Source organism: Aphis gossypii, unplaced genomic scaffold (assembly GCF_020184175.1).
Source record: "Aphis gossypii isolate Hap1 unplaced genomic scaffold, ASM2018417v2 Contig00250, whole genome shotgun sequence".
In the NCBI taxonomy this organism is placed as follows: domain Eukaryota; kingdom Metazoa; phylum Arthropoda; class Insecta; order Hemiptera; family Aphididae; genus Aphis; species Aphis gossypii.
The window spans coordinates 1-23,129 of record NW_026083039.1 but is presented as its reverse complement, the minus strand read 5'-3'; the positions used below and the strand labels follow the sequence as shown (position 1 = coordinate 23,129).

At 30.8% G+C, this 23,129-nt stretch overlaps 1 protein-coding gene, 1 long non-coding RNA gene and 1 pseudogene across 2 annotated transcripts; 1 reads left to right on the top strand and 2 right to left on the bottom strand.

The window, feature by feature from the left end:
- Positions 1-752, top strand: LOC126553457 (uncharacterized). Its single transcript, XR_007606550.1, has 3 exons — positions 1-234; positions 475-569; positions 638-752. It is a non-coding gene; the product is annotated as an uncharacterized LOC126553457 (long non-coding RNA).
- Positions 753-12,231: 11,479 nt separating this feature from the next.
- LOC126553458 (SCAN domain-containing protein 3-like) lies at positions 12,232-13,299 on the bottom strand (annotated as a pseudogene).
- Positions 13,300-17,301: 4,002 nt separating this feature from the next.
- Positions 17,302-22,962, bottom strand: LOC126553453 (uncharacterized). The gene is made up of 6 exons (XM_050208615.1): positions 22,544-22,962; positions 22,249-22,403; positions 21,682-21,841; positions 21,461-21,568; positions 18,178-18,494; positions 17,302-17,355 (listed from the first exon to the last, which is right to left on the bottom strand). The coding sequence occupies exons 1-6, from the start codon at positions 22,611-22,613 to the stop codon at positions 17,302-17,304; spliced, it is 864 nt and encodes a 287-aa protein (XP_050064572.1). The 5' UTR covers positions 22,614-22,962.
- Positions 22,963-23,129: the final 167 nt, after the last annotated feature.

Sequence of the window (23,129 nt, the reverse complement as noted above, 5' to 3'; positions counted from 1 at the left end):
AACTGTTAGTGATAACAACGGATATATTATATTAATATTTTAAATAAAAAACCAACACGGCAACACTAAAAACAAATGAAATAAAAGAAAATTATATTCTAAGATTCATGATACGGTACCTGATCGCCTACAATATATAATATTTCAAAACATTGTATCAATGCAATACACCAGTCAAAATTATGAACACCGTATGAGAAATCGTGAATACAGAATAGTTGTTGTGAAGTTCAGGTAAAATAAATTAATGGTTTGAATATTTCAATATATTCTTATTGTATTGTTAATTTCTGATAAATGATATTATATTGTCGTCGTTGATTATAGCCTTGGCTATAGTACATCGCTCATATGATATTAACATACGCGAGGCGGATATTATATCAGTCGGAGAACCATTGGTCTATAATATGATCTGCTATTAAATTAACTAAAGGCACATAAGTGAACAGATATTAATCATATTAATTTCAGATAGACCTACCGCAGTAAAAACTATAGCAGTAACCATGCATAGACTTGCAAATGTGAACTAATTTTTTCATTTGGGTTTCAATCTGAAAAAATAAGTGACTACAATGTTTTTAATAAGTTGCTAAGACTTTAGGGAACCAAAACTAATCGCATTCCGTTTTAGATAGTCAAAAGAGACAGCTGGAAAATTCCAGCACAACATCAATAGCAGCAAAGCAGATACAGAGGAAATAAGACATCTAGCAGCACCAATCCACAGTGTACATGAGCCAAAAAAAGAAAACAATGAGTTGAAGAAAGGATTAAGAGCACATGAAGAATATTATTTTATCTATTGATAAAAAACCCGTAACATTAGCCATAAACATTTTATAAAATTATTTTATACATAATATATCCCTATAAGATTAAGGTTAAACCTAAACCAAATTCATATCATAATTATTATCCGTTGAAATACAAATTCACAATTTAGTTTCATGAAAAATAATCGAGTTTTAATTTCAGACAGTTGCATTTATAACCATAATCATCATTTATAAATGTAGACTAACTATAATATAACTTTTTGAATAAAATGTTGTTAAGGAAAATAAAAAAATAAAATTCTTTTTTGACAACTTTCATTACATTTCTACTAGGTATACACACCATTTCCTTTTTTATATTGTAAATAAACAATATATGTTTTAGTTTCACACCGTTGAAGCGTTAACCACTAGAATCATTTTTAAATGTAAAGAAACTCTAATATAACTTATTGAATCAAATAATAAAATGAAATATATGAAAATAATTGAATATTTTTAATAGTTAATAATATGTTTGTACTGTGTAAACACACCATTTCCTTTTTTATTTTGTAAATAAAAATTATCAATTTTTATTCCACAAATTTTAAAATATAACATTAGATTCATAATTAATTTAGAGTATCTATACTATAACAAATTGAATAGAACGATGATATAAAATTAAGGAAATATCAAATCATGTTTTTAATACTTTGTATATATGTAAACACACAATATTTTTGTAAATTACCTAATAAAAATATATGCATTCATATTACAAATTTTAAAAAATAACCATTAGATTCATATATAAATGTATTGTATCTATACTATAACTTAATGAATAGAAGGATGATATCCAATAGAAAATAAATGTAATCTCTTTTTTTATTTAAATATGTTTGTACTGTGTAAACACACCATTTCCTTTGTTATTTTGTTACTAATAATTATGAATTTTTATTCCACAAATATTTAACTATAAGCATTAGATTCATTTATAAATGTAGAGTATGTATACTATAACTTATTGAATAAAAGGATGATATAAAATTAAGGAAATATAAAATCATGTTTTTAATACTTTATATACGTGTAAATACACCAATATTATTGTAAATTACCTAATAAAAATTTATGCATTCATATTACAAATTTTAAAATATAACCATTAGATTTATTTATAAATGTAGAGTATCTATATTGTAACATATTGAATAGAAGGATGATATAAAATTAAGGAAATATCTAATCATGTTTTTAATACTTTATATACATGTAAACACACCAATATTATTGTAAATTACCTAATAATAATACATGCATTCGTATTTTTTTTTTTTTGAATATAACCATTAGGTTTATAATTAAATGTAGAGTAATCATAATATAACTTGTTGAATAATATGGTTATATGATATTAAAATAAATGAAAAATGAAATAAATACTCAATAAAAGTTATTGGGATGTTTTAGTTGACACTAGTACAATACTATATTATAGTTACCATAGCTATAATAGGATAACGATAATAATATAGTATTATTATTAAGAAAAAGCTTGTCCTATATATAATATAAAATATAGTCAAAATTATTACAATTATAGTAACATCAACTACATTTTTTTCCGTATGCAAATCCATTACAGTGGCTCATTTAACACTTACTAATGTATACCAACTTTACGTATTTTCCGATTTTTTAAATTATATATTTTTCATTTGTTATCAATGTTATTATCTTTTTCAATTAAAGAATGTTTTTTAAATGATTAATATTTTCGATTTTTTTTTAGTTTTTTTCTTATAATAATAATATAACAAGTACTTTTATAAAATTATTTGTTTATATTCCTATTAATTTATTATGTGTCAATAAAATGATATGCTTGGTTATAAAGCTCAAACATTTAATACTTAGTTTATTATAATTATAACTTATTCTTTTATTGCAGTTTATAATTATCGAAATACACACATATTCAAAATAAACGAAAGTGGTGTATATTGAGTAAATCATAGGCAATTAATAGGTATACCTACCCGCTACTTGTTTAATTTATTCTGTGATTAGTTGCTTATGTGAAGAACAGTACCGGTGATAGCAAGCTACATTTTGGAGGGAGTAGCTGAAGTGCTATACAAAATCAGTAGAATTCTGACCACTATATATCAGCAGTACATCCTGGATATCAGTTAGAGGGTTGGGGGGGGAATGACAACCATTGCCACGGGAGCACCAAAATGTTGTGTAGAAATTTGTTCACTGGTTATTATTGAAACTTTTAAAGTTGATATTGTATTAAAAATATTTAGTATAATAAATAATAAATTAAAATTTTATAATTAAAAAATATTAATATATATTATAACATATTATTCTGTTTGAAATTTAAATAACAATAATTATATATTAGGTAATAATGTATTCAAAATCTTAAATTCTTACAAAGGTTTTGATGAAAACAATTTTATGTTCAATATTTTCACGTTCAAAGTTTTGACGGAAACTATTTTTATGTTCAAGATTTTGACGTTCAAGGTTTTGAATATTCAAAATACTGATATAATTTTAAATTCATGATTTTATCGTTCAATATTTTATTGTCTAGAAGATAAAAGTAATAAAAGTGAGCCCCGATTAACAATCTCGATATCGCGATATTTTCATTAATTATTTTTAGATATCGATATCGAAATTATTAAAAAAAAATACCTACGATATCGGTATCGTATCGAATTATCAATATCTTTGGCCAACACTACCTATAATATTATGTATAACACGCCGTAACGGCGTAACGTGACCAGAAGAGCGTCGGTGGATTTTATTATTTCGATCGCGCCGATTTCAGCTGTTGACGAGTTTTGCGGGAACGCAGGCGGTCGGTCCACATCGTCCTCCGCGCAGGATAGCCGTCGGCGGTCTTCCGGCCCCCGCGACCGCGCTTATTGGACGACTTCCGGACGCCGCAGGGCGCCTGCTTTTTGTCGGCGCCACCGCAACAGGCCGCTGCCGTCATCGCGACTCCACCACGACCGCCACCTGTCGTCTTGTCACCTTGCCCACGGGACGACTTCCGGCCGACCGCTCGTCGGCGACCACCGCAACGACGGACTTTTCACTGTCGTCGCTTCCGCTCCGCTGCAGCTCCGTCCGCGGAAGCTTCGTCTGTAGCGGCGGCTGCGACGGCCGCAACGGTCCATGTTTTTGGTTTCGGAGTCGTTCTCCTTCTTCGCCGCGTATGGATTGTCGTCCATCAGGGAGGCGGTGATCGTAAGGCCGGTTAGACGACAGTCGGCGGTCGCCATAGAGTCGCGAAGACGGGAGTGGTCTGCGACGGTGGCGCCGACAAGAAGCAGGCGGCCTGTGGTGCACGGAAGTCGTATAACAAGCGCTGTCACATTGGCGACGGGCTGGTCTGCCGACGGAATTGCCGCCAACACCTCCTGCACCGGCTCCTACTGTTGTCCGAGTTCCAGTTCGGCTTCTGGTAAGTCATTGTCCACGATTAACGGCTCCATTGTCGTTTCCGGTTCGTCACGAACTCCAGCAGTATAGCGGGATCGTTACGACGTTCCCGGAATTGTCCGTTCCACCGTCCGTATCGGAGAACAAAAAAAAAAAAAAAACGAAAAATAAGCACAAAGGAAAACCACTGCGAATGAGTGCGAAACGAAAATATAATCGTACAATTAAAGTTGTTTGTAACAATATTACTTATCGATATTGAACCTGGACATAGGTCGCCAAGGCGATGTGCGTTATGAAGGTATCGTTTTATCGTTTTGATTTCTTTTAAAAACACAGCCATGCTCCATATATATTATTAGTGTCGGGTTTTCATTAGTTTTATAATTTTTATAATTTTATAATATTGAAATACCGTAGGTGTTCAGTGTACCCAAAAGTTTTCATTGGTCACAGTAATTCATTATTATTATTTACTCGGATGTCTGGCGCCAAATGCGGAATGCGGATTTATTGACCGATTTCATAAAATAGTGGTCGATGGATTCGTATAGGCTGCACGTCTTAAATCCCTTGCGAATAACATCACAATTTATCATTATATAGGTAGGTAACGTTTATACAGTATTTTTTTTTTTTTTTTGTCCAGACATTTGAGAACAGCACAATCGACACATATTATATATATAGGTAGTACACTAATGTATTATCTACCTACTATGCATACTTACCACCCACCACGCATTCGGATGAATTGTTATAAAATGTGCTGCCTTTGCGTGTCTCAAACGTGCACAACGGGTAATGGTTAAGCAATTTGGACACATGTACACGGTATTTAGCTATAGATATGGACATATGGTTGGTATTATTCGATCAAATATTTCGAGGATGATATTCTTTCTATATACATAGACAGTGATTTATCGACGCACCGGAAACAGCGTATATTATATTAGTATATTAAAAGCAAGGTATAAGAAAAGAGATTATGGGGCATATAACATAGTAACATATGTCTATATACGTATTGTCAGTTCGAGTCTCAGCATGAGAGACGCATACTACGTGCTTTTATTTGTGTTTTAAAGAGAAAACTCTATATTTATATATATATACCTGAAGTGACCATATATTTTTAAAAGATAATAATTGAAATAATTTGAATTGTACTCAAGTTAAAAGTGGGTATTATTTTTATATTTGTAATGTGAAAAAAAAATACCAAACTATAAGCTATTTTTCAAACACAATATCTCTTTAAGACAGTGAAGTTCCATATTATATTACAGCATAATATCTATAATTTTTTATAATTTCCACAAAAATAATTTCATTAAATAATACATACTTGTAATATGATATACATATTATGTATAAGATTTAAAATTAAAAAAAAATTATTATTATTAGTATTATTGTATTTTAATCGGTAAGGGGAATTAATGTTTAAATTAACATTATTTGTTGAACATCTGCATTTAACCGTGCTGCAGTTCAATCATTACCTATTTTTACCCGAATGCAAATCGACCATTACCTTTTTTGGCTTCATACGAACTGAGTCCCAATATAATCTTTTATGACGAACTGAGTCACGGGTTGTTTTAGAGTACATAGGATTGACTTCCATCATAGAAATTTTTTTTGTTTTAAATAACTATAATTATTAAGAAACATATTATAATATATTACGCATATTAGGTGCGTGGCCTTAATATCAAATTCTAACATGATCGACTTTGAAATTGTCTGCGATCGTCCGTTCGACCGCCCTTGGTATTGTATATACATAATATACTGTGTATATAAACATAATATTATAATAGTTAACATCGGTAGGTAACTTGAAAGTTGAAACGACGAGATCCGAGAAAACCGTAAGCAGTTCGCCCGTCGGTGTCAAATGCTAAAATATTATAGTGTCACACCAATCAGAAAATTAGATTTTTTCAGGTCGCTGTTATCTACGGAGCTGCGCCGTTATCGAAACGAACAATTCTCCAACCGTCGATAACGCGATTATCGTTCTTCTCAGGTTGACAAAGCGAGTTTTCGAAAACGACTTTTACGATTCTCGCCGGATGTTTTGACTTTTCTGAACGTTTTTAACTCCTTGACGACCATACTGCGTGTTCGCGTCTCTCGAAAGCCGTGAGTACTGAGTATGCGGTTTTTTCGTCACTTTCGTTCGTAGCGGTAACGGGTACGACCGTCGACTACGGTCCTCCGCACGTTTTCCTTCGGTGTTTTTGATTTTTATACGTCTGTTTCGTGTTTTTTACGTCCGATCTGTCGGCAATCACGTAGTGCGTTTATTTCAAAAGCTGTTCGTACTGTTCGTAGGTTTACGATTTGTTGACAATTTCGGTTCGTGTTATCGTGACCGGTGATTAAGATTGCGGACCCCGAACGATTCTATTGCTTTTGCTTAGATGTTCGCGTATATTATATTGTAATTATTACGTTGAAGTTTGATTCGACGCCCAGTATTTATTTACCGATGCACAATACTGTTTTTGATTCAATGAATGAATTGAATTTTATCTTTGTGTACTTATATTGTTTGGTTATCGTTGCGTACATACATTATTTGTATACTTATACATATACATATATATATATATATATATGTTATATAATTATTAGGAAATAAGTACCTATAAAGTGTATAAAATGATTAAAATGTTATAAGATAAGAAACGTCCGGCTAGCGGTTCGGGGTAAACGGTCAAAAAGTCCGGGGACAAAAAGTCCAGTATGAAAAAAGTTGGACAAAAAGTCCGGATTCATTTTTTGATTGCCGGACAAAAAGTCCGAGTACATTTTTACTGTCAGACAAAAAGTCCGAAAATACAAAATAACAAAAATATTAAAATTATTTTTTATATTTTATTATTTCTACGATTACCGACACAGAAAAAATTATTTAAATATTATATACATTACGTTTGCCTATACAATAATAATAATAATAATAATTTGATACCTATATACAATACGTTTCCCTAAGAAATGATTGTCGATGTCATTACAATAATAATATTTAAAAAAAAAGTTATACTTTTTAAAAAATCTAGTCTACATTTATAATAACAATAATAATTTATTCTACATTTCGTTTTCTTAAGCAATGACCAATTCTATTTAAGAATTCTGGTATTGTTAACTCGTTATTAACAAACATCGTACATAAATATTGTAATTTTACATTTTTTTCTGATCCATGTTTTTTTTTCTTGGGGGTTCCATATCATGTAATGCTATTTTAGCGTTCGGTGACAATCGATCGGACTTTGTCCTGTCGAGAACGAACCGTTTAACTAGTAAGCACGCGACGAGCCGCACGAAAAACATAATAAAGTAAAATCATATATATAATTAAGACTCGTTTGTTTTAATTAAAATTAATCTGAGCGTCCTGAGCTATCGTATTCAGTTGTTGTCGGTAGCTCAACCTTAACATATATCTTCAACCATTGGTTGTGCTGTGTAGCATTAAAGTGTTTCTAGAAGATATTTGCACCAAACAGCAAAATGTACGTGTACACCAGTATATATCAGGGGTTTTCAACCTGTGCGTCGCGGCTCTCAGAGGCGTCAGCGGTTATTATCGAGGGAGCCGCGTTCGCAATAGAAACTAAAAATAAAATTTCCGCGCACCAATACATATTACATGTTGTATGTGTGAGACAGATCGGCCGTCGATAACCGTGTTTGCGATATCGAGTATAACAGCATATTATTTCGATTACTATTTATAATTTGATAGGTACTTAATGATTTGCCTCTAATCTAATCTATCAGTCATTCAGTCGTAAAATGCACACCGCTGTATGCTTTGTATTCAGTGTGTTATATGCGCTACGGCTACGTACATCGACCGATATTTATTACGATCGTTTTTTGTTCTGCGTTATTTGTTGTGTATTTTTTCTGTAATAATAGTAGTTATAACTATGGATAAGTTTTTGAATTCTAGTAGAAAACGTGATTGTCCAGAAGTGATTTCAAATATTGAAAAGAAACAAAAAATTCCAAATTAAATGAAACGCCATTTGGAGACAGTTCATGGAAATTTGGTGAACAAACCACGTGATTATTTCGTATCAAAATTAAAAGCTATGGCTCAACAAAAACATATTTTTACAAAACAAGCTACTATTTCTTCTAAAGCACTTCTTTCTTCCTATAAAGTAGCTTGGCGAATAGCAAAGAGAAAAAAACCTCATACTATCGCAGAAAATCTAATTTTACCAGCTGCTATGGATATAGTGTCCATTATGACAAAATGTTTTCTATTATTAATACCTAATTACATGTTTATCATTAAATAAAGTTAGATTAAAATTATTGTAAATCGGTAAAATACGATTGAGAATGTTATACCTTTTTAGCCGAACGATTGAGAACACTTAAAATTAACAAAGAACTTACCGCTGACCCCCAAAAAAACCCAAAAAACTATACGATTGAGAACAAATTTACGTGCAACGTTGCCATATCATTTATTAGGTTTTTTAAAAATTCAGTATACATAAAATAAAATATATTCTTGAAAAGTCATAAATTTATAATTATAATCGTATACAAATAAGCGCCTAATTAAAAATAACAAATTTTAAATATTATGTAGGAACTTAAAAAAATATCTAATACCTGTATAGTGTATAGTGTATATTATATAATATGTATAAAAAAAATTTAATATATGCAGAACTTATAAAATGATATTAAATATATATGTATAAAAATGAAATAAATATAATATTTTATAATGGCAACTTAATTACCTATATATCAGTTATAGCAGGATAGCGTAAGCCAACATACTCTAAATATTTTAATAAATTATTAGAATTTTTATTTTCCACATACCACATATATTTATTATGAATATTAAGTATTTTATCCTTTTGTTTTATTGGCATTTCTTTTTTTTTACTCTGTTCTATCGTAGCTATTTTCAGTACTGTTTCTGCTTGAGTTTCAATCAGAATTTTAATAACTATATATATTGATGGATGAGAACTGTAAAATTGACTGTTGTATGTTCTGTGAAAGCTTTCTGCAGAGTTGGTAGTCCTAGAAAGTTATGAATTGTAGTAAATAATAATTTGCATGTATTAATTTATTTGAAAATTACCTGGGATTTTCCGAAGGTTTCATTGCCCACAAGTTTGTATTGAATGGACACCCAGGCTCTATGTAATTATTTAAAACATAATCCGAAAAAATGTGACCAATTTCTTCATTTGGACAAACAGCGATTAACTCTACGAATGCATCTTCAACTTCGTCATGGTCTAGAAATTGGAGACCAAAAAACATCTTTAGCCAATTTCCTAGGTCATCATCAGGATTTTTGTATGCATTTCGAAGTTCACTTTCACTATTTATCTAAAAAAAAAAAAAAATATTTAAATTTAAATTCTATACGATAATTTATTTTTAAGTTACCTTTCGCCACCATGCTTGTCCTAGATGGAATCTACAACCAACAATATTAATATCAGGAAATACTTCTTTCACTGCTTTATGGGCTCTACGTTCAAAATCCAAGTGCAAATTAGGAATGATTAATACTTTTTTTGTCAATTTAAAACATAAGTCAACAATAAACTTCCACATGTTAGTATACGTTTCTTTTAATTTGTTGTTTAAAAAAAAGTATACCACAGGCACATAATGTCCATTTTTAAAACAATGAATCGTGTAAAGCTGAACAAAATATTTTGGTGCATATTCAAATGTACCGTCACCAAAGAAATCAGTACATGTCGTCATAAATTCTATATTTTGTGCTGTAGTTAAACATATAAACAGTTGATTGTGTAGTAACCAGTGATAGTTACTGCACGCTTCTTTTACGACGAATGTACGTTCCGTCGTAGGTTGGAGAGTTGAGGTATATACAAGTTAACAATAAATTAATAAGACAATTGATACGTTTATTAACTTATAAAACAATAATGAAAAGGCTTTCGTTAGCGTAAGCACAAGTACTTAGCTACCGGAGAGCAAGTGACAACACTAACTTGGTCTAACTGACTCTTAGCTAACTCTAACTAACTCTAATTAAATCTATGATGAGGACTCATATTTATATGGAACATGCCGTGATGGAGAATCGGATGATCTACGTCTATGAAGTGGCGTGATGTGTCTAATCCAATCAGGAAACGGCATTAGTGGTCCGACTCGGTGGCGTGATATAGTCATAGGCCACTGGACTTCGGAACTACGTTTTTATACTAAAAACGTCGGTTTACTACATTCCTCCCCTATAAGACGATACTCCGTATCACATCGGGGTGGGGTACACGGAATACCTTGTCTTGATCTGAGGTGCGGATGGTAATGGAATAATGTCGTCCTTGATCGGGTCCTGTGTTCGATTAGTTGCTGGAACGTCTTCGTTTGGTTCTGTCGGGTATGGTTCTTCGACTTGTACTGGAGTTTGAAAATGCCATAATTCTACTTCTGGATCTGTTGCGATATTTCGTCTGGATCTCCTGGTACTGCTTATTGTGCACCATGGTTGTTTTTCTGTGCATCTTATTATAGTTAGAACAATACAGATAATTGTTATTGTACTAATTACATATAATAAATAGTCGTGTCTGCGTTTACTATTTCGTATTTGTTCTGTCTTGGCATCTTTGATCACCATTTCTTTAATTTCCGTTGTTGACTTAGCGACTATATTTAAATCGAACATCTGGTTGGTTCGAATATGCTTATTTTCCAAAATATTAGTCGTTAACTTAGCATATCGATCTTCAGGTTCTTTAATTTAAGAATTTGGTACAAAATCAATTAGTTCGATATCTGTTTCGACTTTATGTGGAATCAATAGGTCGCGTGACGCATAGGCTTTACACGTTTCGTTTAAAGATAGTATACCTACTCCTTCTAGAAATGATTTGTACTTCTCTTGTCTTGGTCGCATGTAATGAATATGGTTTCTCCTGTGTAGCATAGATCCATTCGTTTTTGAACTTCAATTTGTGAAATAGATTTGCTCGCAACTGTACTTGCATGATTTCGCAACTGTCTGGAACCTCTTTTGGCTCTTGTAGTAAAAGCACCTCACATATAGGACGTCCGCTTCTAGGATGTAAAGGATAAATTTCAGGACATAAAAGGAAATCGCCGGCACGTTTACAAAGGCTTTGGTCAATTTCACCACCATAGACTGAATACATTTCTTTAGATTTACTTACAGCTAAATACTTATAATTAGGTTTTATATAAACACAATTATTATTATACAATCTGGTAAAGGTATTAGCTGAAAAAGTGTCAATTCGTATTGATACACTAATAAAGTATATTAAAATAAAAACAATTTTGTCATTTGAATAATATATCGTTATGTTTGATAGGGGTATCATTTCTTGTACATTACTTTCATTTAAATCTATGGGTAAGTTGTACCACTTGGCATTCCTACCTTAATATTTAAAATGATACGTTAGAAAGCTTCTCATATCAGCTTTGGATGTCATATTTCGATATATCATACCTGATAACGAATTTACTAAATAATACTAATGATAATGATATGACTATGACTACTTATAACAAATAAAAAACTTAGAGGATCCTACAGCTATATAATATATATAAATATGTTATGACACTTGAAGTGTTCATAGATCGGTCTCGAAATATTTTTTTGTATTATTAATGTGGATCCTGTAGTGACCAGGTTCCAGGTGTTGACAATATGTCATTAAATCTTCATCATTTTTTTGTGCCATTGATAGATTTGGAAACTGTATAAATTCTTTTCGTCCTAAATTTCTTTTGTACATAAGAAGTTTTATTAAAAATGCAGAAATAATATTTTTTGTTTTGATTAAATTCAAATCATCACCTTGCAACTACAAATTTGTTTCATTAAATTTTTTAAACAGGTCAGTCAAATAAGCAATGTCACTTCTATAATTAATTAAGTTGCCTCGTAAAATATCATCTTTAGTTTTTAAAAATTCAAGTACCGAGTCAAACAACTTATAGATCTGTCTAAACAGGCACCTTTCGACAACCAACGAACTTCTGTGAAATAATAATTGATTGAATTCTTCATCATTTTCAGTACAAAGTTGTCCAAACAATCTATCATTCAATGAATTATTTTTGATTTTATTGATAGCTGAAATTACATAATGTAATGACTTATGTAAGCGTTCATTCAAATTTTTGGCAACTAAATTTTGTCGATGAATGACACAATGTACAGCGAGTACATTTGGTACAGTTTTTTTCAAATATGCAATAAAACCTCGATGGCACCCTACCATGGCTGGAGCACCATCGGTCGCAACTGATAAGATATTACACATAGGAATTTCTTTTTCTTTAAAAAACTCTTCCAATGTGTAATATATTGATTCTCCTTTTGTGTCAGTCATCAAGTTTTTAGCAAATAATAATTCTTGGCAAATCTTTTCTTCTTTTACGAATCGTACGTAAGCTAATAATAAGGCTTCGTTACCTGGTAAAGTTGATTCATCAAGCTGTATAGAAAATTTGGTGGCTTTTAAAAACTCGCATAATAATTCTTCGACAGATTGTGCCATTTCATCAATTCTCCTTTGCACTGTATTATTGCTCAGAGGAATTTTTTTAATAATGTCAAAAGCTGGTTTATGCAGCATTGTGTTTATTACCTCGCTTATAGCTGGTAAAATAAGTTCTTCGCCAATAGTATGTGGTTTACCAGACTTGGCTATCAGTAGAGAAATGTTTACGAAGCTCGCAATCCGTCATCATCTTGTTTCGACGTTGTTGAAAACATATTGACCAATGTCGGCTCTTTCAAAAATTTCTTTTCAAGTGTTTGAAAATAAAATAAATCCATATTTTTTTTATTAGCATGAACTTTTATTAAATGTTCTTGCAGTCTCGATGGTTTCATAGCTTCATTTGAAAATACTTTTCGGCAAATGAGACACATTGGTAATGTTATATTTGTAGGCGATTGAATAAAACCATACTTCAAATATTCAATTATATACTGCCTACATTTTTTCTTCGATTCAGATGCCATGATGTGAAAACGTTTAGAATTTAAATAAAATAATACACAAATTAACAAAAATTATTATAAAAACGACAACGAATAAGGTCGGCATTCGCGAGTGTACTAAATACAAAAATAATTCAGATAATTTAGATCACGTACCTACGTTGTTTCTGTTATCGCAATAACGACAGATTATCGACAAATGTCGACAGACGACGAACGATTAATCTAAAAATACAAAATACACAATTCAGATAATTTGGATCACGTACGGTGTTTCTGTTATTACGATAACGACAGATGAAACTCACCGCCCCCTTTTTGTAATGAAATGCCCCCCAATTAAGCTTGTAACTTCCATTGCCCCCCTGGATAGGTCTAGCGCCCCCAAGGGGGCGATATCGCCCACTTTGGGAAACACTGCTGTAGTCCTTCCTCCCTTTCTTTATTGTTATATTTTCATTGTCGTGAATCATTATCACCTCGTATGGCCCTGACCAATTAGAACATAATGCGTTTTTCTTGTTCTGTTCTTTTAGTAACACTTTATCTCCTACGTGTAATTCTAATATGTTTGCGTTTTGGTCATAATATTGCTTATTGGAATTTTTCTTTTTTATTAGATTTTCCCTTGCTATCTTATGTGTTTCCTGCATTATTCTTTTTAAATCTAACGCGTAATTATCATAATTATATTGTGGTTCAGTCGTTTGAAAAAAACGTGTCGGAATTATTGGTTTTTTCCCGAAAACTAACTCGTACGGAGTATAATTCGTTGAAGTATGCACCGTGGTATTATAGCAAAACATAGCATAACTAATTAACGCGTCCCAATTATTATCTTTGTCTACGAAATTGCATAAGTACGTTTTCAAAGTTAAATGTGATCGTTCCAAATAACCATTTGATTGGGGATGCCACGGAGTTGTTTTAGTTTTTTTCGATTTTCAATAATTTACAAACGTCTTTAAAAAAATTTGATAAGAAAAAAAATAAATAAATAAATAAATAAATCAGAAAAACGGCTACAAAGGTCTATTACTATCACGTTCCTCATTGTTAAGGTGTTCCGTTTTAATAGTTTCCTTAATTTTTCTAATTTTATTATCCGCGTATTTTTCTTCGTTCAGCAATAAAAACACAATCATTAAAAGGTTCCCACTTTAGATTACTCGTGGTTAATTGATTGATAATAAATGGTTGCTCCGATATATTTACTATATTACTTATAATTTTATCCCCTTTTACTGGACTGATACTATTAGCTATAATTACGTCCTCGTTAATCTCGTATTTTTTTATCGCAATAAATTCGTGTTTAATTTGTTCGTCCGCTCTAATTTGTAAAACGCAGTTACTTCGCGGTGGAATAATTAACGCGTTATTATCGATTTCTTTTTTCTGGTGTTATTAATTAATATTCCTTATCCCAATCTAATACGACTTTGTTTAATTTCAAAAATGTTATGCCTATTATACCTGCTTCAGGTATTGGAAAATCATCGTATACAATATCGAATTTAACTGTAAAAAGTTGTTTGTTAATGTAAATTGGAATTACCACAGATCCTACTGTTTCTACTGGACTTGCATTAATGCCCTTAATCTTTTTTTTATCTTTTTCGTTCACGATTATGTGACCTTTTAAACTTGAAATTTTTATAATGTTCATTTCCGAACCACTATCAATTAAAAATTAATTTCGTTTTTAACAAATTTATCCGAAAAACACGTAATATGTTCCTGTGTTATTGGTGTTATAATACGAACGTTACTTCCCGATTGTATTTCACTGATAGTCCTATCGTGATTTTCCTGACCATTTCTTTCGACGGTTTCATCTTGTTCGTTACGTTTTAATTTACGACACTCACTTATATCGTGATTCTTTTTTCTACAATATTTACAGAATTTACTAGAATATTCGCGTTTAAATTCGGTCTTTGGACTTTGTCCATTATTCGGATTTTTAAAAGTAGCTAGCTTATGCTCGCTTGTTCTACATTCATTAGCATAATGACCAAATTTCTCACAACGATGGCATTTAATCGCGCTTTTATCTCTAGTGTTTTCTTTATTAACTTTATTTTTATAATTCGGTGTTTTGTTATACCCGTTTATGCTATTATAAAATTCTGTTGTTGTTTCCTCTTCCATTGCAATTAAAACGGCTTCTTCGAAACCTTGTATGTTACGCGCTTTTAAATAAACCGATAGTTTGTGGGATACCCGCTATGAATACGCTTAGTGCGTGTGCTCGCACTGTTTGCGCTATTATTTCTGATTCTACTGCGTCCCTACCTACCGTTAACGCGTTCATTAATGCATGGGCTGTTTCTTCAATTCTAATAGAAAAATCTTTAACTGATTCTTTTGCGTTCTGACGCATTTGACTTAACTGTACTTGTAAGTAAGACACTGAATGTGTCGATCCAAAAACGGTTTTAAATAATTTTTTAATTCATCCCAGGTAGTAATTTTTTTATACCTCACGGCCGATAATGCTTTACCCGTTAATTGTGCCAGTATCGCTTCTAATATATTAGGTTTAATAGTATCGGAAATATTATTAAAAATGAACTCGCATTTAGCCAAGAAAGAAACTAAATCGGACTCTGTTCCTCCCGAAAAAGCAGGAACCAATGCGGTTGCCCCTTGTAAATTTAATTTTTCTGGGTTAACCATTTTTATTTTAAATGTTTCCGGATTATATGATACTACTTGCCAATTTTTGGGATCTCTGTCAGACATACAATATACAATATATTATTCAAATGACATACAGAGCTTGCATCTTTATCCGTGGATCGTTTGAAAAGTTGACTTCCGTCCTTCTGGAATTTGATTTCTGTCCTCCCTGGACTAGACCGTTTGAATTCTCTCTGTTCTCCTTCCTGTCGTGAACGTGGTTTCGTCGGTGGGTCTCAAAGTACTTATTTTTTGATTTGACTCAAAAAAAATTTCGTTTGATGAAGTATGACCCCACATCCGACACCAAATTTTATGTAGTAACCAGTGATAGTTACTGCACGCTTCTTTTACGACGAATGCACGTTCCGTCGTAGGTTGGAGAGTTGAGGTATATATAAGTTAACAATAAATTAATAAGACAATTGATACGTTTATTAACTTATAAAACAATAATGAAAAGGCTTTCGTTAGCGTAAGCACAAGTACTTAGCTACCGGAGAGCAAGTGACAACACTAACTTGGTCTAACTGACTCTTAGCTAACTCTAACTAACTCTAATTAAATCTATGATGAGGACTCATATTTATATGGAACATGCCGTGATGGAGAATCGGATGATCTACGTCTATGAAGTGGCGTGATGTGTCTAATCCAATCAGGAAACGGCATTAGTGGTCCGACTCGGTGACGTGATATAGTCATAGGCCACTGGACTTCGGAACTACGTTTTTTTACTAAAAACGTCGGTTTACTACAATTGTCAGGTACGTGAATAAATTTTTCCCCTTTGTACATTAAACTGGTTTCATTTTGATTTTTCTTAAGTTGAGTATATACTTCATCAAGTGACTTAGGAAATTGTGGATAGTATTTTCTTCTTTCGGTGTACATACATTTCCTAACCGTTGTAAAGTCTCTGTGACACAAATTCGAATAATTGTCTGTTAAAAGTTCTGTGCGTATTATTTTATTCGGTTTTGTTGAAATGCTATCTACAGCTTTTCGTTTGCAGTTTTCACGTACAACTTGACGTTCTAAAGTAGATGTAGGGATATTAGAATGGTTATGCTTACCGAGTATTTCGATAATTGTTCTTTTTTCTGAGTCGGTTAGAATGCTTGCAGTACAAATATTATTTGAACACTTCCATTTCATCCTCGTGTCTTTACGTTTTCGAATTAAACGAAATTTATTGTTGTCTAATAATATCAGGTCTTCACCTCGTTCACTTTTTATCATTTTAATTTCGTTATTTTCCATTTTAATCTAGGTATTATTATTTGACGAACGAATAGTTTGTACAACGACTGCAAACTGCACAACTGCAAATCTAATCTAACCATCATTCTCATTTCTCTCGTATTTTGTATCTAAATTACTATTAACATCCTGAAAATCCGATAAAAGTTCAATAAATATCAACAGATTATTGTGCTCATATTATCGATCGATTACATTTGGCAACGTTGAAAAAAAAAAAATTCGAGCGTTCTCAATCGTGTTGCCAAAAATAACATTCTCAATGGTACCGTTCTCAATCGTTCGATAGCTTTATAAATAATGTAAATTTATTTATTTTAAATGTTCGTATGGGAGCCGTATATTTTATTTCAAAATCAAAAGGAGCCGTGGACCCAAGTTGTCCGCCAAGGGCGCATTTGAGAATAAAATTTTTTTTTATATATATTATTTGAAGTCAATCGTAAATGTGTAATCCACAAAAATTACATACTGGATTGCGCCTCAATGATGTTTATTTATACGTGTTTACTACTTAAACATTTATATATATATATTATATATAATATTAAGTACATAAGTATATTTTATTTTTGCGTGTATAAAACGTTTAGTCATATCAGCATGAACGACGAATGGCTATAACAATGATTACCACAAAGACCGCGGTTTTCCCAACTATTTATCTAAGTTAACCTTTCTTATTGTCTATTATTATAATTTGGTTTACAACTGCATATTTTTCAATTTGTTTGTTATCATTTCTGACGACTCAGTCTTACCACAATTCGTTTTGTTTTTATAATATGCTGACAAACCATTGTTAACATGTTTTATTTTGTTAATCGCTTTAGCTGGACAACTGATGTTACCGTGACTCACTGTGTTGGATTTATTTGCTGACAAGTAAATGTTAATATGATTCACTTTGGAGGCATATATAGCTGGCCCACTAATATTACTGCGTCTCACTGGGTTTAAATTAAAATTTGATGACGAGTTAATGTTAATATGATTCATTTTGTTGTCCGCCATTATAGATGTTCTAAAGTCGTAATGATTGAACATTTTAGCCAAGTCCTCTGTCATCATGTCGAGTTGGGGCGATGTATATTTCGCTAGCACTCCTCTAGAAGTAATAGTATCCGCCACGTTTCGAAAGCATCTCTGAATATCCCGATAGGAAGATTCTGATGATAATATTTGTTCAATTCTATCCATATGTCTGGGTAGTCTATAAGACTTGGTGATCTTACTTATATATTCAGTCTTGTGTTTATTTTGGAATCCTTAGATTATCAGATATGAGATCATGACATGGATAACAATTTTATCTTTACATCATATTATAATAGGTGAATGCACTCTAATTTTTAAAATAATAGAGTAAAATGGATTATTGTAAACATAACATTTACCATGTTATATTTTTGCGAGACAGAGACAAGACGGTGGATGTGGTGTCCTCTCAACTCCATTAATATGTAGATGTATCTCCTATAAAAAGTAATAAAGCTAAATAAAAAAACCTAACCTTTCTTATTGTATTTTATTATGATTTGGCTTACAACTGCATATTTTTCAATTTGTTTGTTATCATTTCTGACGACTCAGTCTTACCACAATTCGTTTTGTTTTTATAATATGCTGACAAACCATTGTTAACATGTTTTATTTTGTTAATCGCTTTAGCTGGACAACTGATGTTACCGTGACTCACTGTGTTGGATTTATTTGCTGACGGGTAAATGTTAATATGATTCACTTTGGAGGCTTCATTTTTTACCCAAAATTTTATGAACATATTTTTTTTCTGATAGAAGATTATGTGATGAGTATTTGCATATAACATTTGTCATAAACCTACGATTTTTTTTCTTTTAAATTTCTTCGTAATCTGCTATGTTTTGACGAATCAAAATATCGAAAAATTCACCTCATTAATTCGGTTTTAGGATTGATGGAAGTATTCCAACAGTAAAATATCAATAAGAATACCATTATGAACAATTAAAAAAAAAAAATCAGGTCGATAAAATGAATAAAATTGAGTATAGTGAAAAAATAACAGAACAGCTTTGAACTTTTGCATGAGTTAACTGTTTCTTTTTTTCAAAAACATAACTTATCTCTTCTCTTGTACTCGAGTATTAGATTACTCTAATTAGATTCGTCTTATTCATATAAAACGAAAATCTGTCACAATTTATAATACAAGGCTATAGCTATATATTATATTTGTTATTATTATCATAAGCGGTTGACGGCGTCGTTGCTGTGTTCTGTTCCTGACTCAGCTGGCTGGCGCGATCTGGTCCGTCACAGAAGGTGACCTATAATATATTATATAACACGAGACCGTCCGCAACGAGTACGGCCACTCGTGCGCCGTGTTTGTAATCCATTTTATTTTTCACGAATCATAAATAATAATTACCAAAAAAACTTTACATATGTTGGGCACACTAACGTATTCAAATCAATACTTTGTCGTTTAAATTGATGGTTAATGACTACCGTCTGGAAAATAAAGAATTATATTATCACATCATGTAGTATTAATAAATTTAATTACATTTAAATTAGTTTTTTATCGTTTTTTTTGAAATATAACCATCATTATCTCCGCTTGATTGTGTGTAGAAAATGCTGACGTGTTTGTAAATTATAACAGATTATGCAAAAATAATTGTAGTATTATAACTAAATTAATTTGAGTTCGTTTTAATAGGAGTTTCCATTAAATATAATTGATACTATTATTATATTTGTTTAATAAAATATAAAATCGTAAATTGTATTAAATATATTTTCTAATTGTACCAACCTACATATTACTTAAGTATATTTTTTCAAGAACACTTAAAAATGTTATAAATTAAAATTATATCATAAACTGAATCTTTATATCTACTAAACTTACCTTAACTTCAAATATTTTTGCAGAAATCACATTTTGAACGTAAATATTTGACATATTTTCATAGTTTTAGAGGGTTATTTTTTGTTTGAACATATGCCTATCAAACTTTTATTTCTTACCTAAACTTTATGAAGTTGTATTTTTCTGGTAGACCAGGTCATGGCGGTTAAGAAAATATATCTTTTGTCATAGTACGATAGATATTTTTTATCCTAAATTACTTCGAAAAATGTATATTGTGATAATCCAAAATATCGTATTTACAGTGGTTTCTATTTTGATCATAAGTCTATTTACCCTTTAATTTTTACCCAAATTTTATGAAATTATATTTTCCTGATAGACCATTTGTACTATATTTATTTTATTTTTTTAATTACTACGAACAATAATATTATTGTTTATTTCACCTTTAAAAAAATGTATAATTTAATTTATTTCTTATGCATTTTATGTATGCCAACCAATGTTTTGCCACCCAGCACAGTGCACCTTTTCTGCACTTCGTTTCGGCATGATGATGAACTTAATAAAAAAAAAAAAAAACCTAAAACGTTTGATTCATATCTTATAATATTATTTTTTTGTGTACTTAAACTCTAAAATAAAAAAAAGTCAGATTCATTTAAGGTTTATAGTCATATATTTATTGATTGATATTAAGAATGATATTAAGATTGATATTTATTGATATTAAGAAATATAACACGGACATTCAGTCTCTTCATTTTGCGGGTGAAAAGGACGAGGAGGAGGCGGCACCATGTACCCAGAATCATAGGTAGTTGATTTTTGTTTCCTGTAAACAATTAAATAAATGAAAATTTATTAGTTAAAATATTTCAATAAAAAAAAAACAGCAAATAATTGATTCATTTCATAATGATAGTAGGGCAATTGAATTAAAAATACAGTAATGTAGATATATTTAATTACATATGGAATAATAACAGGTTGTGATAACATATAAACAGAGATAGCTGGTAGTGGCAGGACTAATTTATATTTAAATTATCAATCAAGGTAATTTTATTTTATACACAAGTCAATGAAAATATGTTATCATGTATTTTTTTATTATTTCTTATATTGTTAGTTACGTTAATCTCTTAGTTTAATTTGTTTGTAAATTAACTACTGTCCAATAATTATTCTTATGTATTTATTTTAAACAATAAGAACCGTGCCTCAGCACAAGCTATGCTTATTATAGGGGGTACTACAATTTTTAATTCATATTTCGTTGATAATATATATATATATATTATATATTCTATTGTTGTAATAAATATTATATAAATACATAAATTAAAATTAAAAAGTAAAAATTACTTTTGCATAAATGTATGTCATATCTGTCTTCTTGCTTTTTTGAAGGACGAGGAGGAGGCAGCACCTTATATCTATCAATATCATTGTTTTCAGATGGTATTAGTTTTCCTGTAAACAATTAAATAAATGAAAATATACTAGTTGAAAATATTTAAAAAAAAAAAAAACCAAATTATTTATACTTAAATAATCAATCAAGGTTTATTAAAAGTAAAAATTACTTTTGCAACTGCAATCTCCTATTTTGGAACCGACTTTGCCATATATTTCATGTATGTTTGTTGACTTGACCCACAAAAAACCACAATGAAAACTTTTATTGTCATCGAGCACAATATAAAAAAATGTATCCCTTATACCGCAAGCTCTGATACTGGAATACTGTAAGAAAAAAAATTTGTTTAAGCAAATAAAACGGTTTTAAATTCTTAAGTGGACGTAGTACCCGCACGTGTTATCTCCGTAAGTTAACGTTAAACCTAAATAATATTCCCAAGTCTATGAAGTTATTTTTTTCTTATAGAACGAATTATAACAAATATTATTATGTGCAATGTGCTTTTGTACTTAGAATATTTTGGAAGTAATCATTTTTTGAACATAAGAAAATCGTTGATTTTAGTAATAAACGGTAATTATACCATCTACTTTTTGAACATAACGCTCTAAAAACTTAAATATTTTTTCCAAGTCTATGATATTATTTTTTCCTGATAAAAGGTAAGTTAACGTTTCAACACAGTAAATTTTTTCATAATAGCAAAATTATAAAAGAATGTAATAAATACCATAAGGTCTATCGATTTTGATTTAGAAGAGTTTTTTCTTTTTTCCTTCATAAAGCTTATTTTATCTTGGTTTAAACTCATTACAGTCATCTTTAAAAATTTACGTTTAGTTCCGAGATCCCTTTTCAGAATACTGATATTGAAGATGTTATGATCTGCAAAAAAAAATATTTTAACATTATCTAAACCTAACCTAACCTAGGGAGGTTTTACTGTAACTATAATCGCATAAATTATTCAAACTTCCACACATACACACACAACCACCCTTACCCTAAGAAAAAAAATTAATTACCTTGATTTGTATTGGGCGATTTTAAGTCCGTAATTGAATATGGACGCCTAAATAAGTATTGAAAACACATGGTCAATTCGTATTTCGTCGTATGGAGTTCAGTGTTCGCACTGCTGAGCGTAAACTGTAAATGCCAAATTTGAGGAAATCGTTTATCGGTTAATCGACGATAAAATATAAAATTATTAAGATAAAATAAAAGTTGTTGGGGATTCCCCTATTTCCATTATTGTTGTACATGATAGCCAAATGCATGGCTGATAGCCATATACATTGCTTCATATTGCTATAAATACGCGTATCGGTAATGGCCCCTCTATATTACTCTGTGTTAAATTGTAAGAATTCATTTTGTCCAAAACTATATAAAAAAATGTATCTGTGAAAATGTATACTTCAGATCATTTTTTTATATTGTAAATGGACAATTTAGAACACTTCCTATGTGTAGTTTATCCCAATAATTGTTGTTATTATTTAAGTGCTATATTTTCAATTATATTAAATTTATATTGAATTATATTAAAAAACAAAATTAAATTAAAACAGTGTTACTTTATTGTATTCCATTTTTACTTTATTTCGT

Bases quoted from the DNA above. Each gene is read 5' to 3' on its own strand.
- LOC126553453 (XM_050208615.1), bottom strand. From the start codon at position 22,613: ATGTGTTTTCAATACTTATTTAGGCGTCCATATTCAATTACGGACTTA. The intron at 21,569-21,681 runs GTAATTTTTACT...AATTGTTTACAG, and splicing joins AGGAGATTGCAGTTGCAAAA to GAAAACTAATACCATCTGAA. The intron at 18,495-21,460 runs GTAATTTTTACT...TGATAATCTAAG, and splicing joins TGACATACATTTATGCAAAA to GATTCCAAAATAAACACAAG.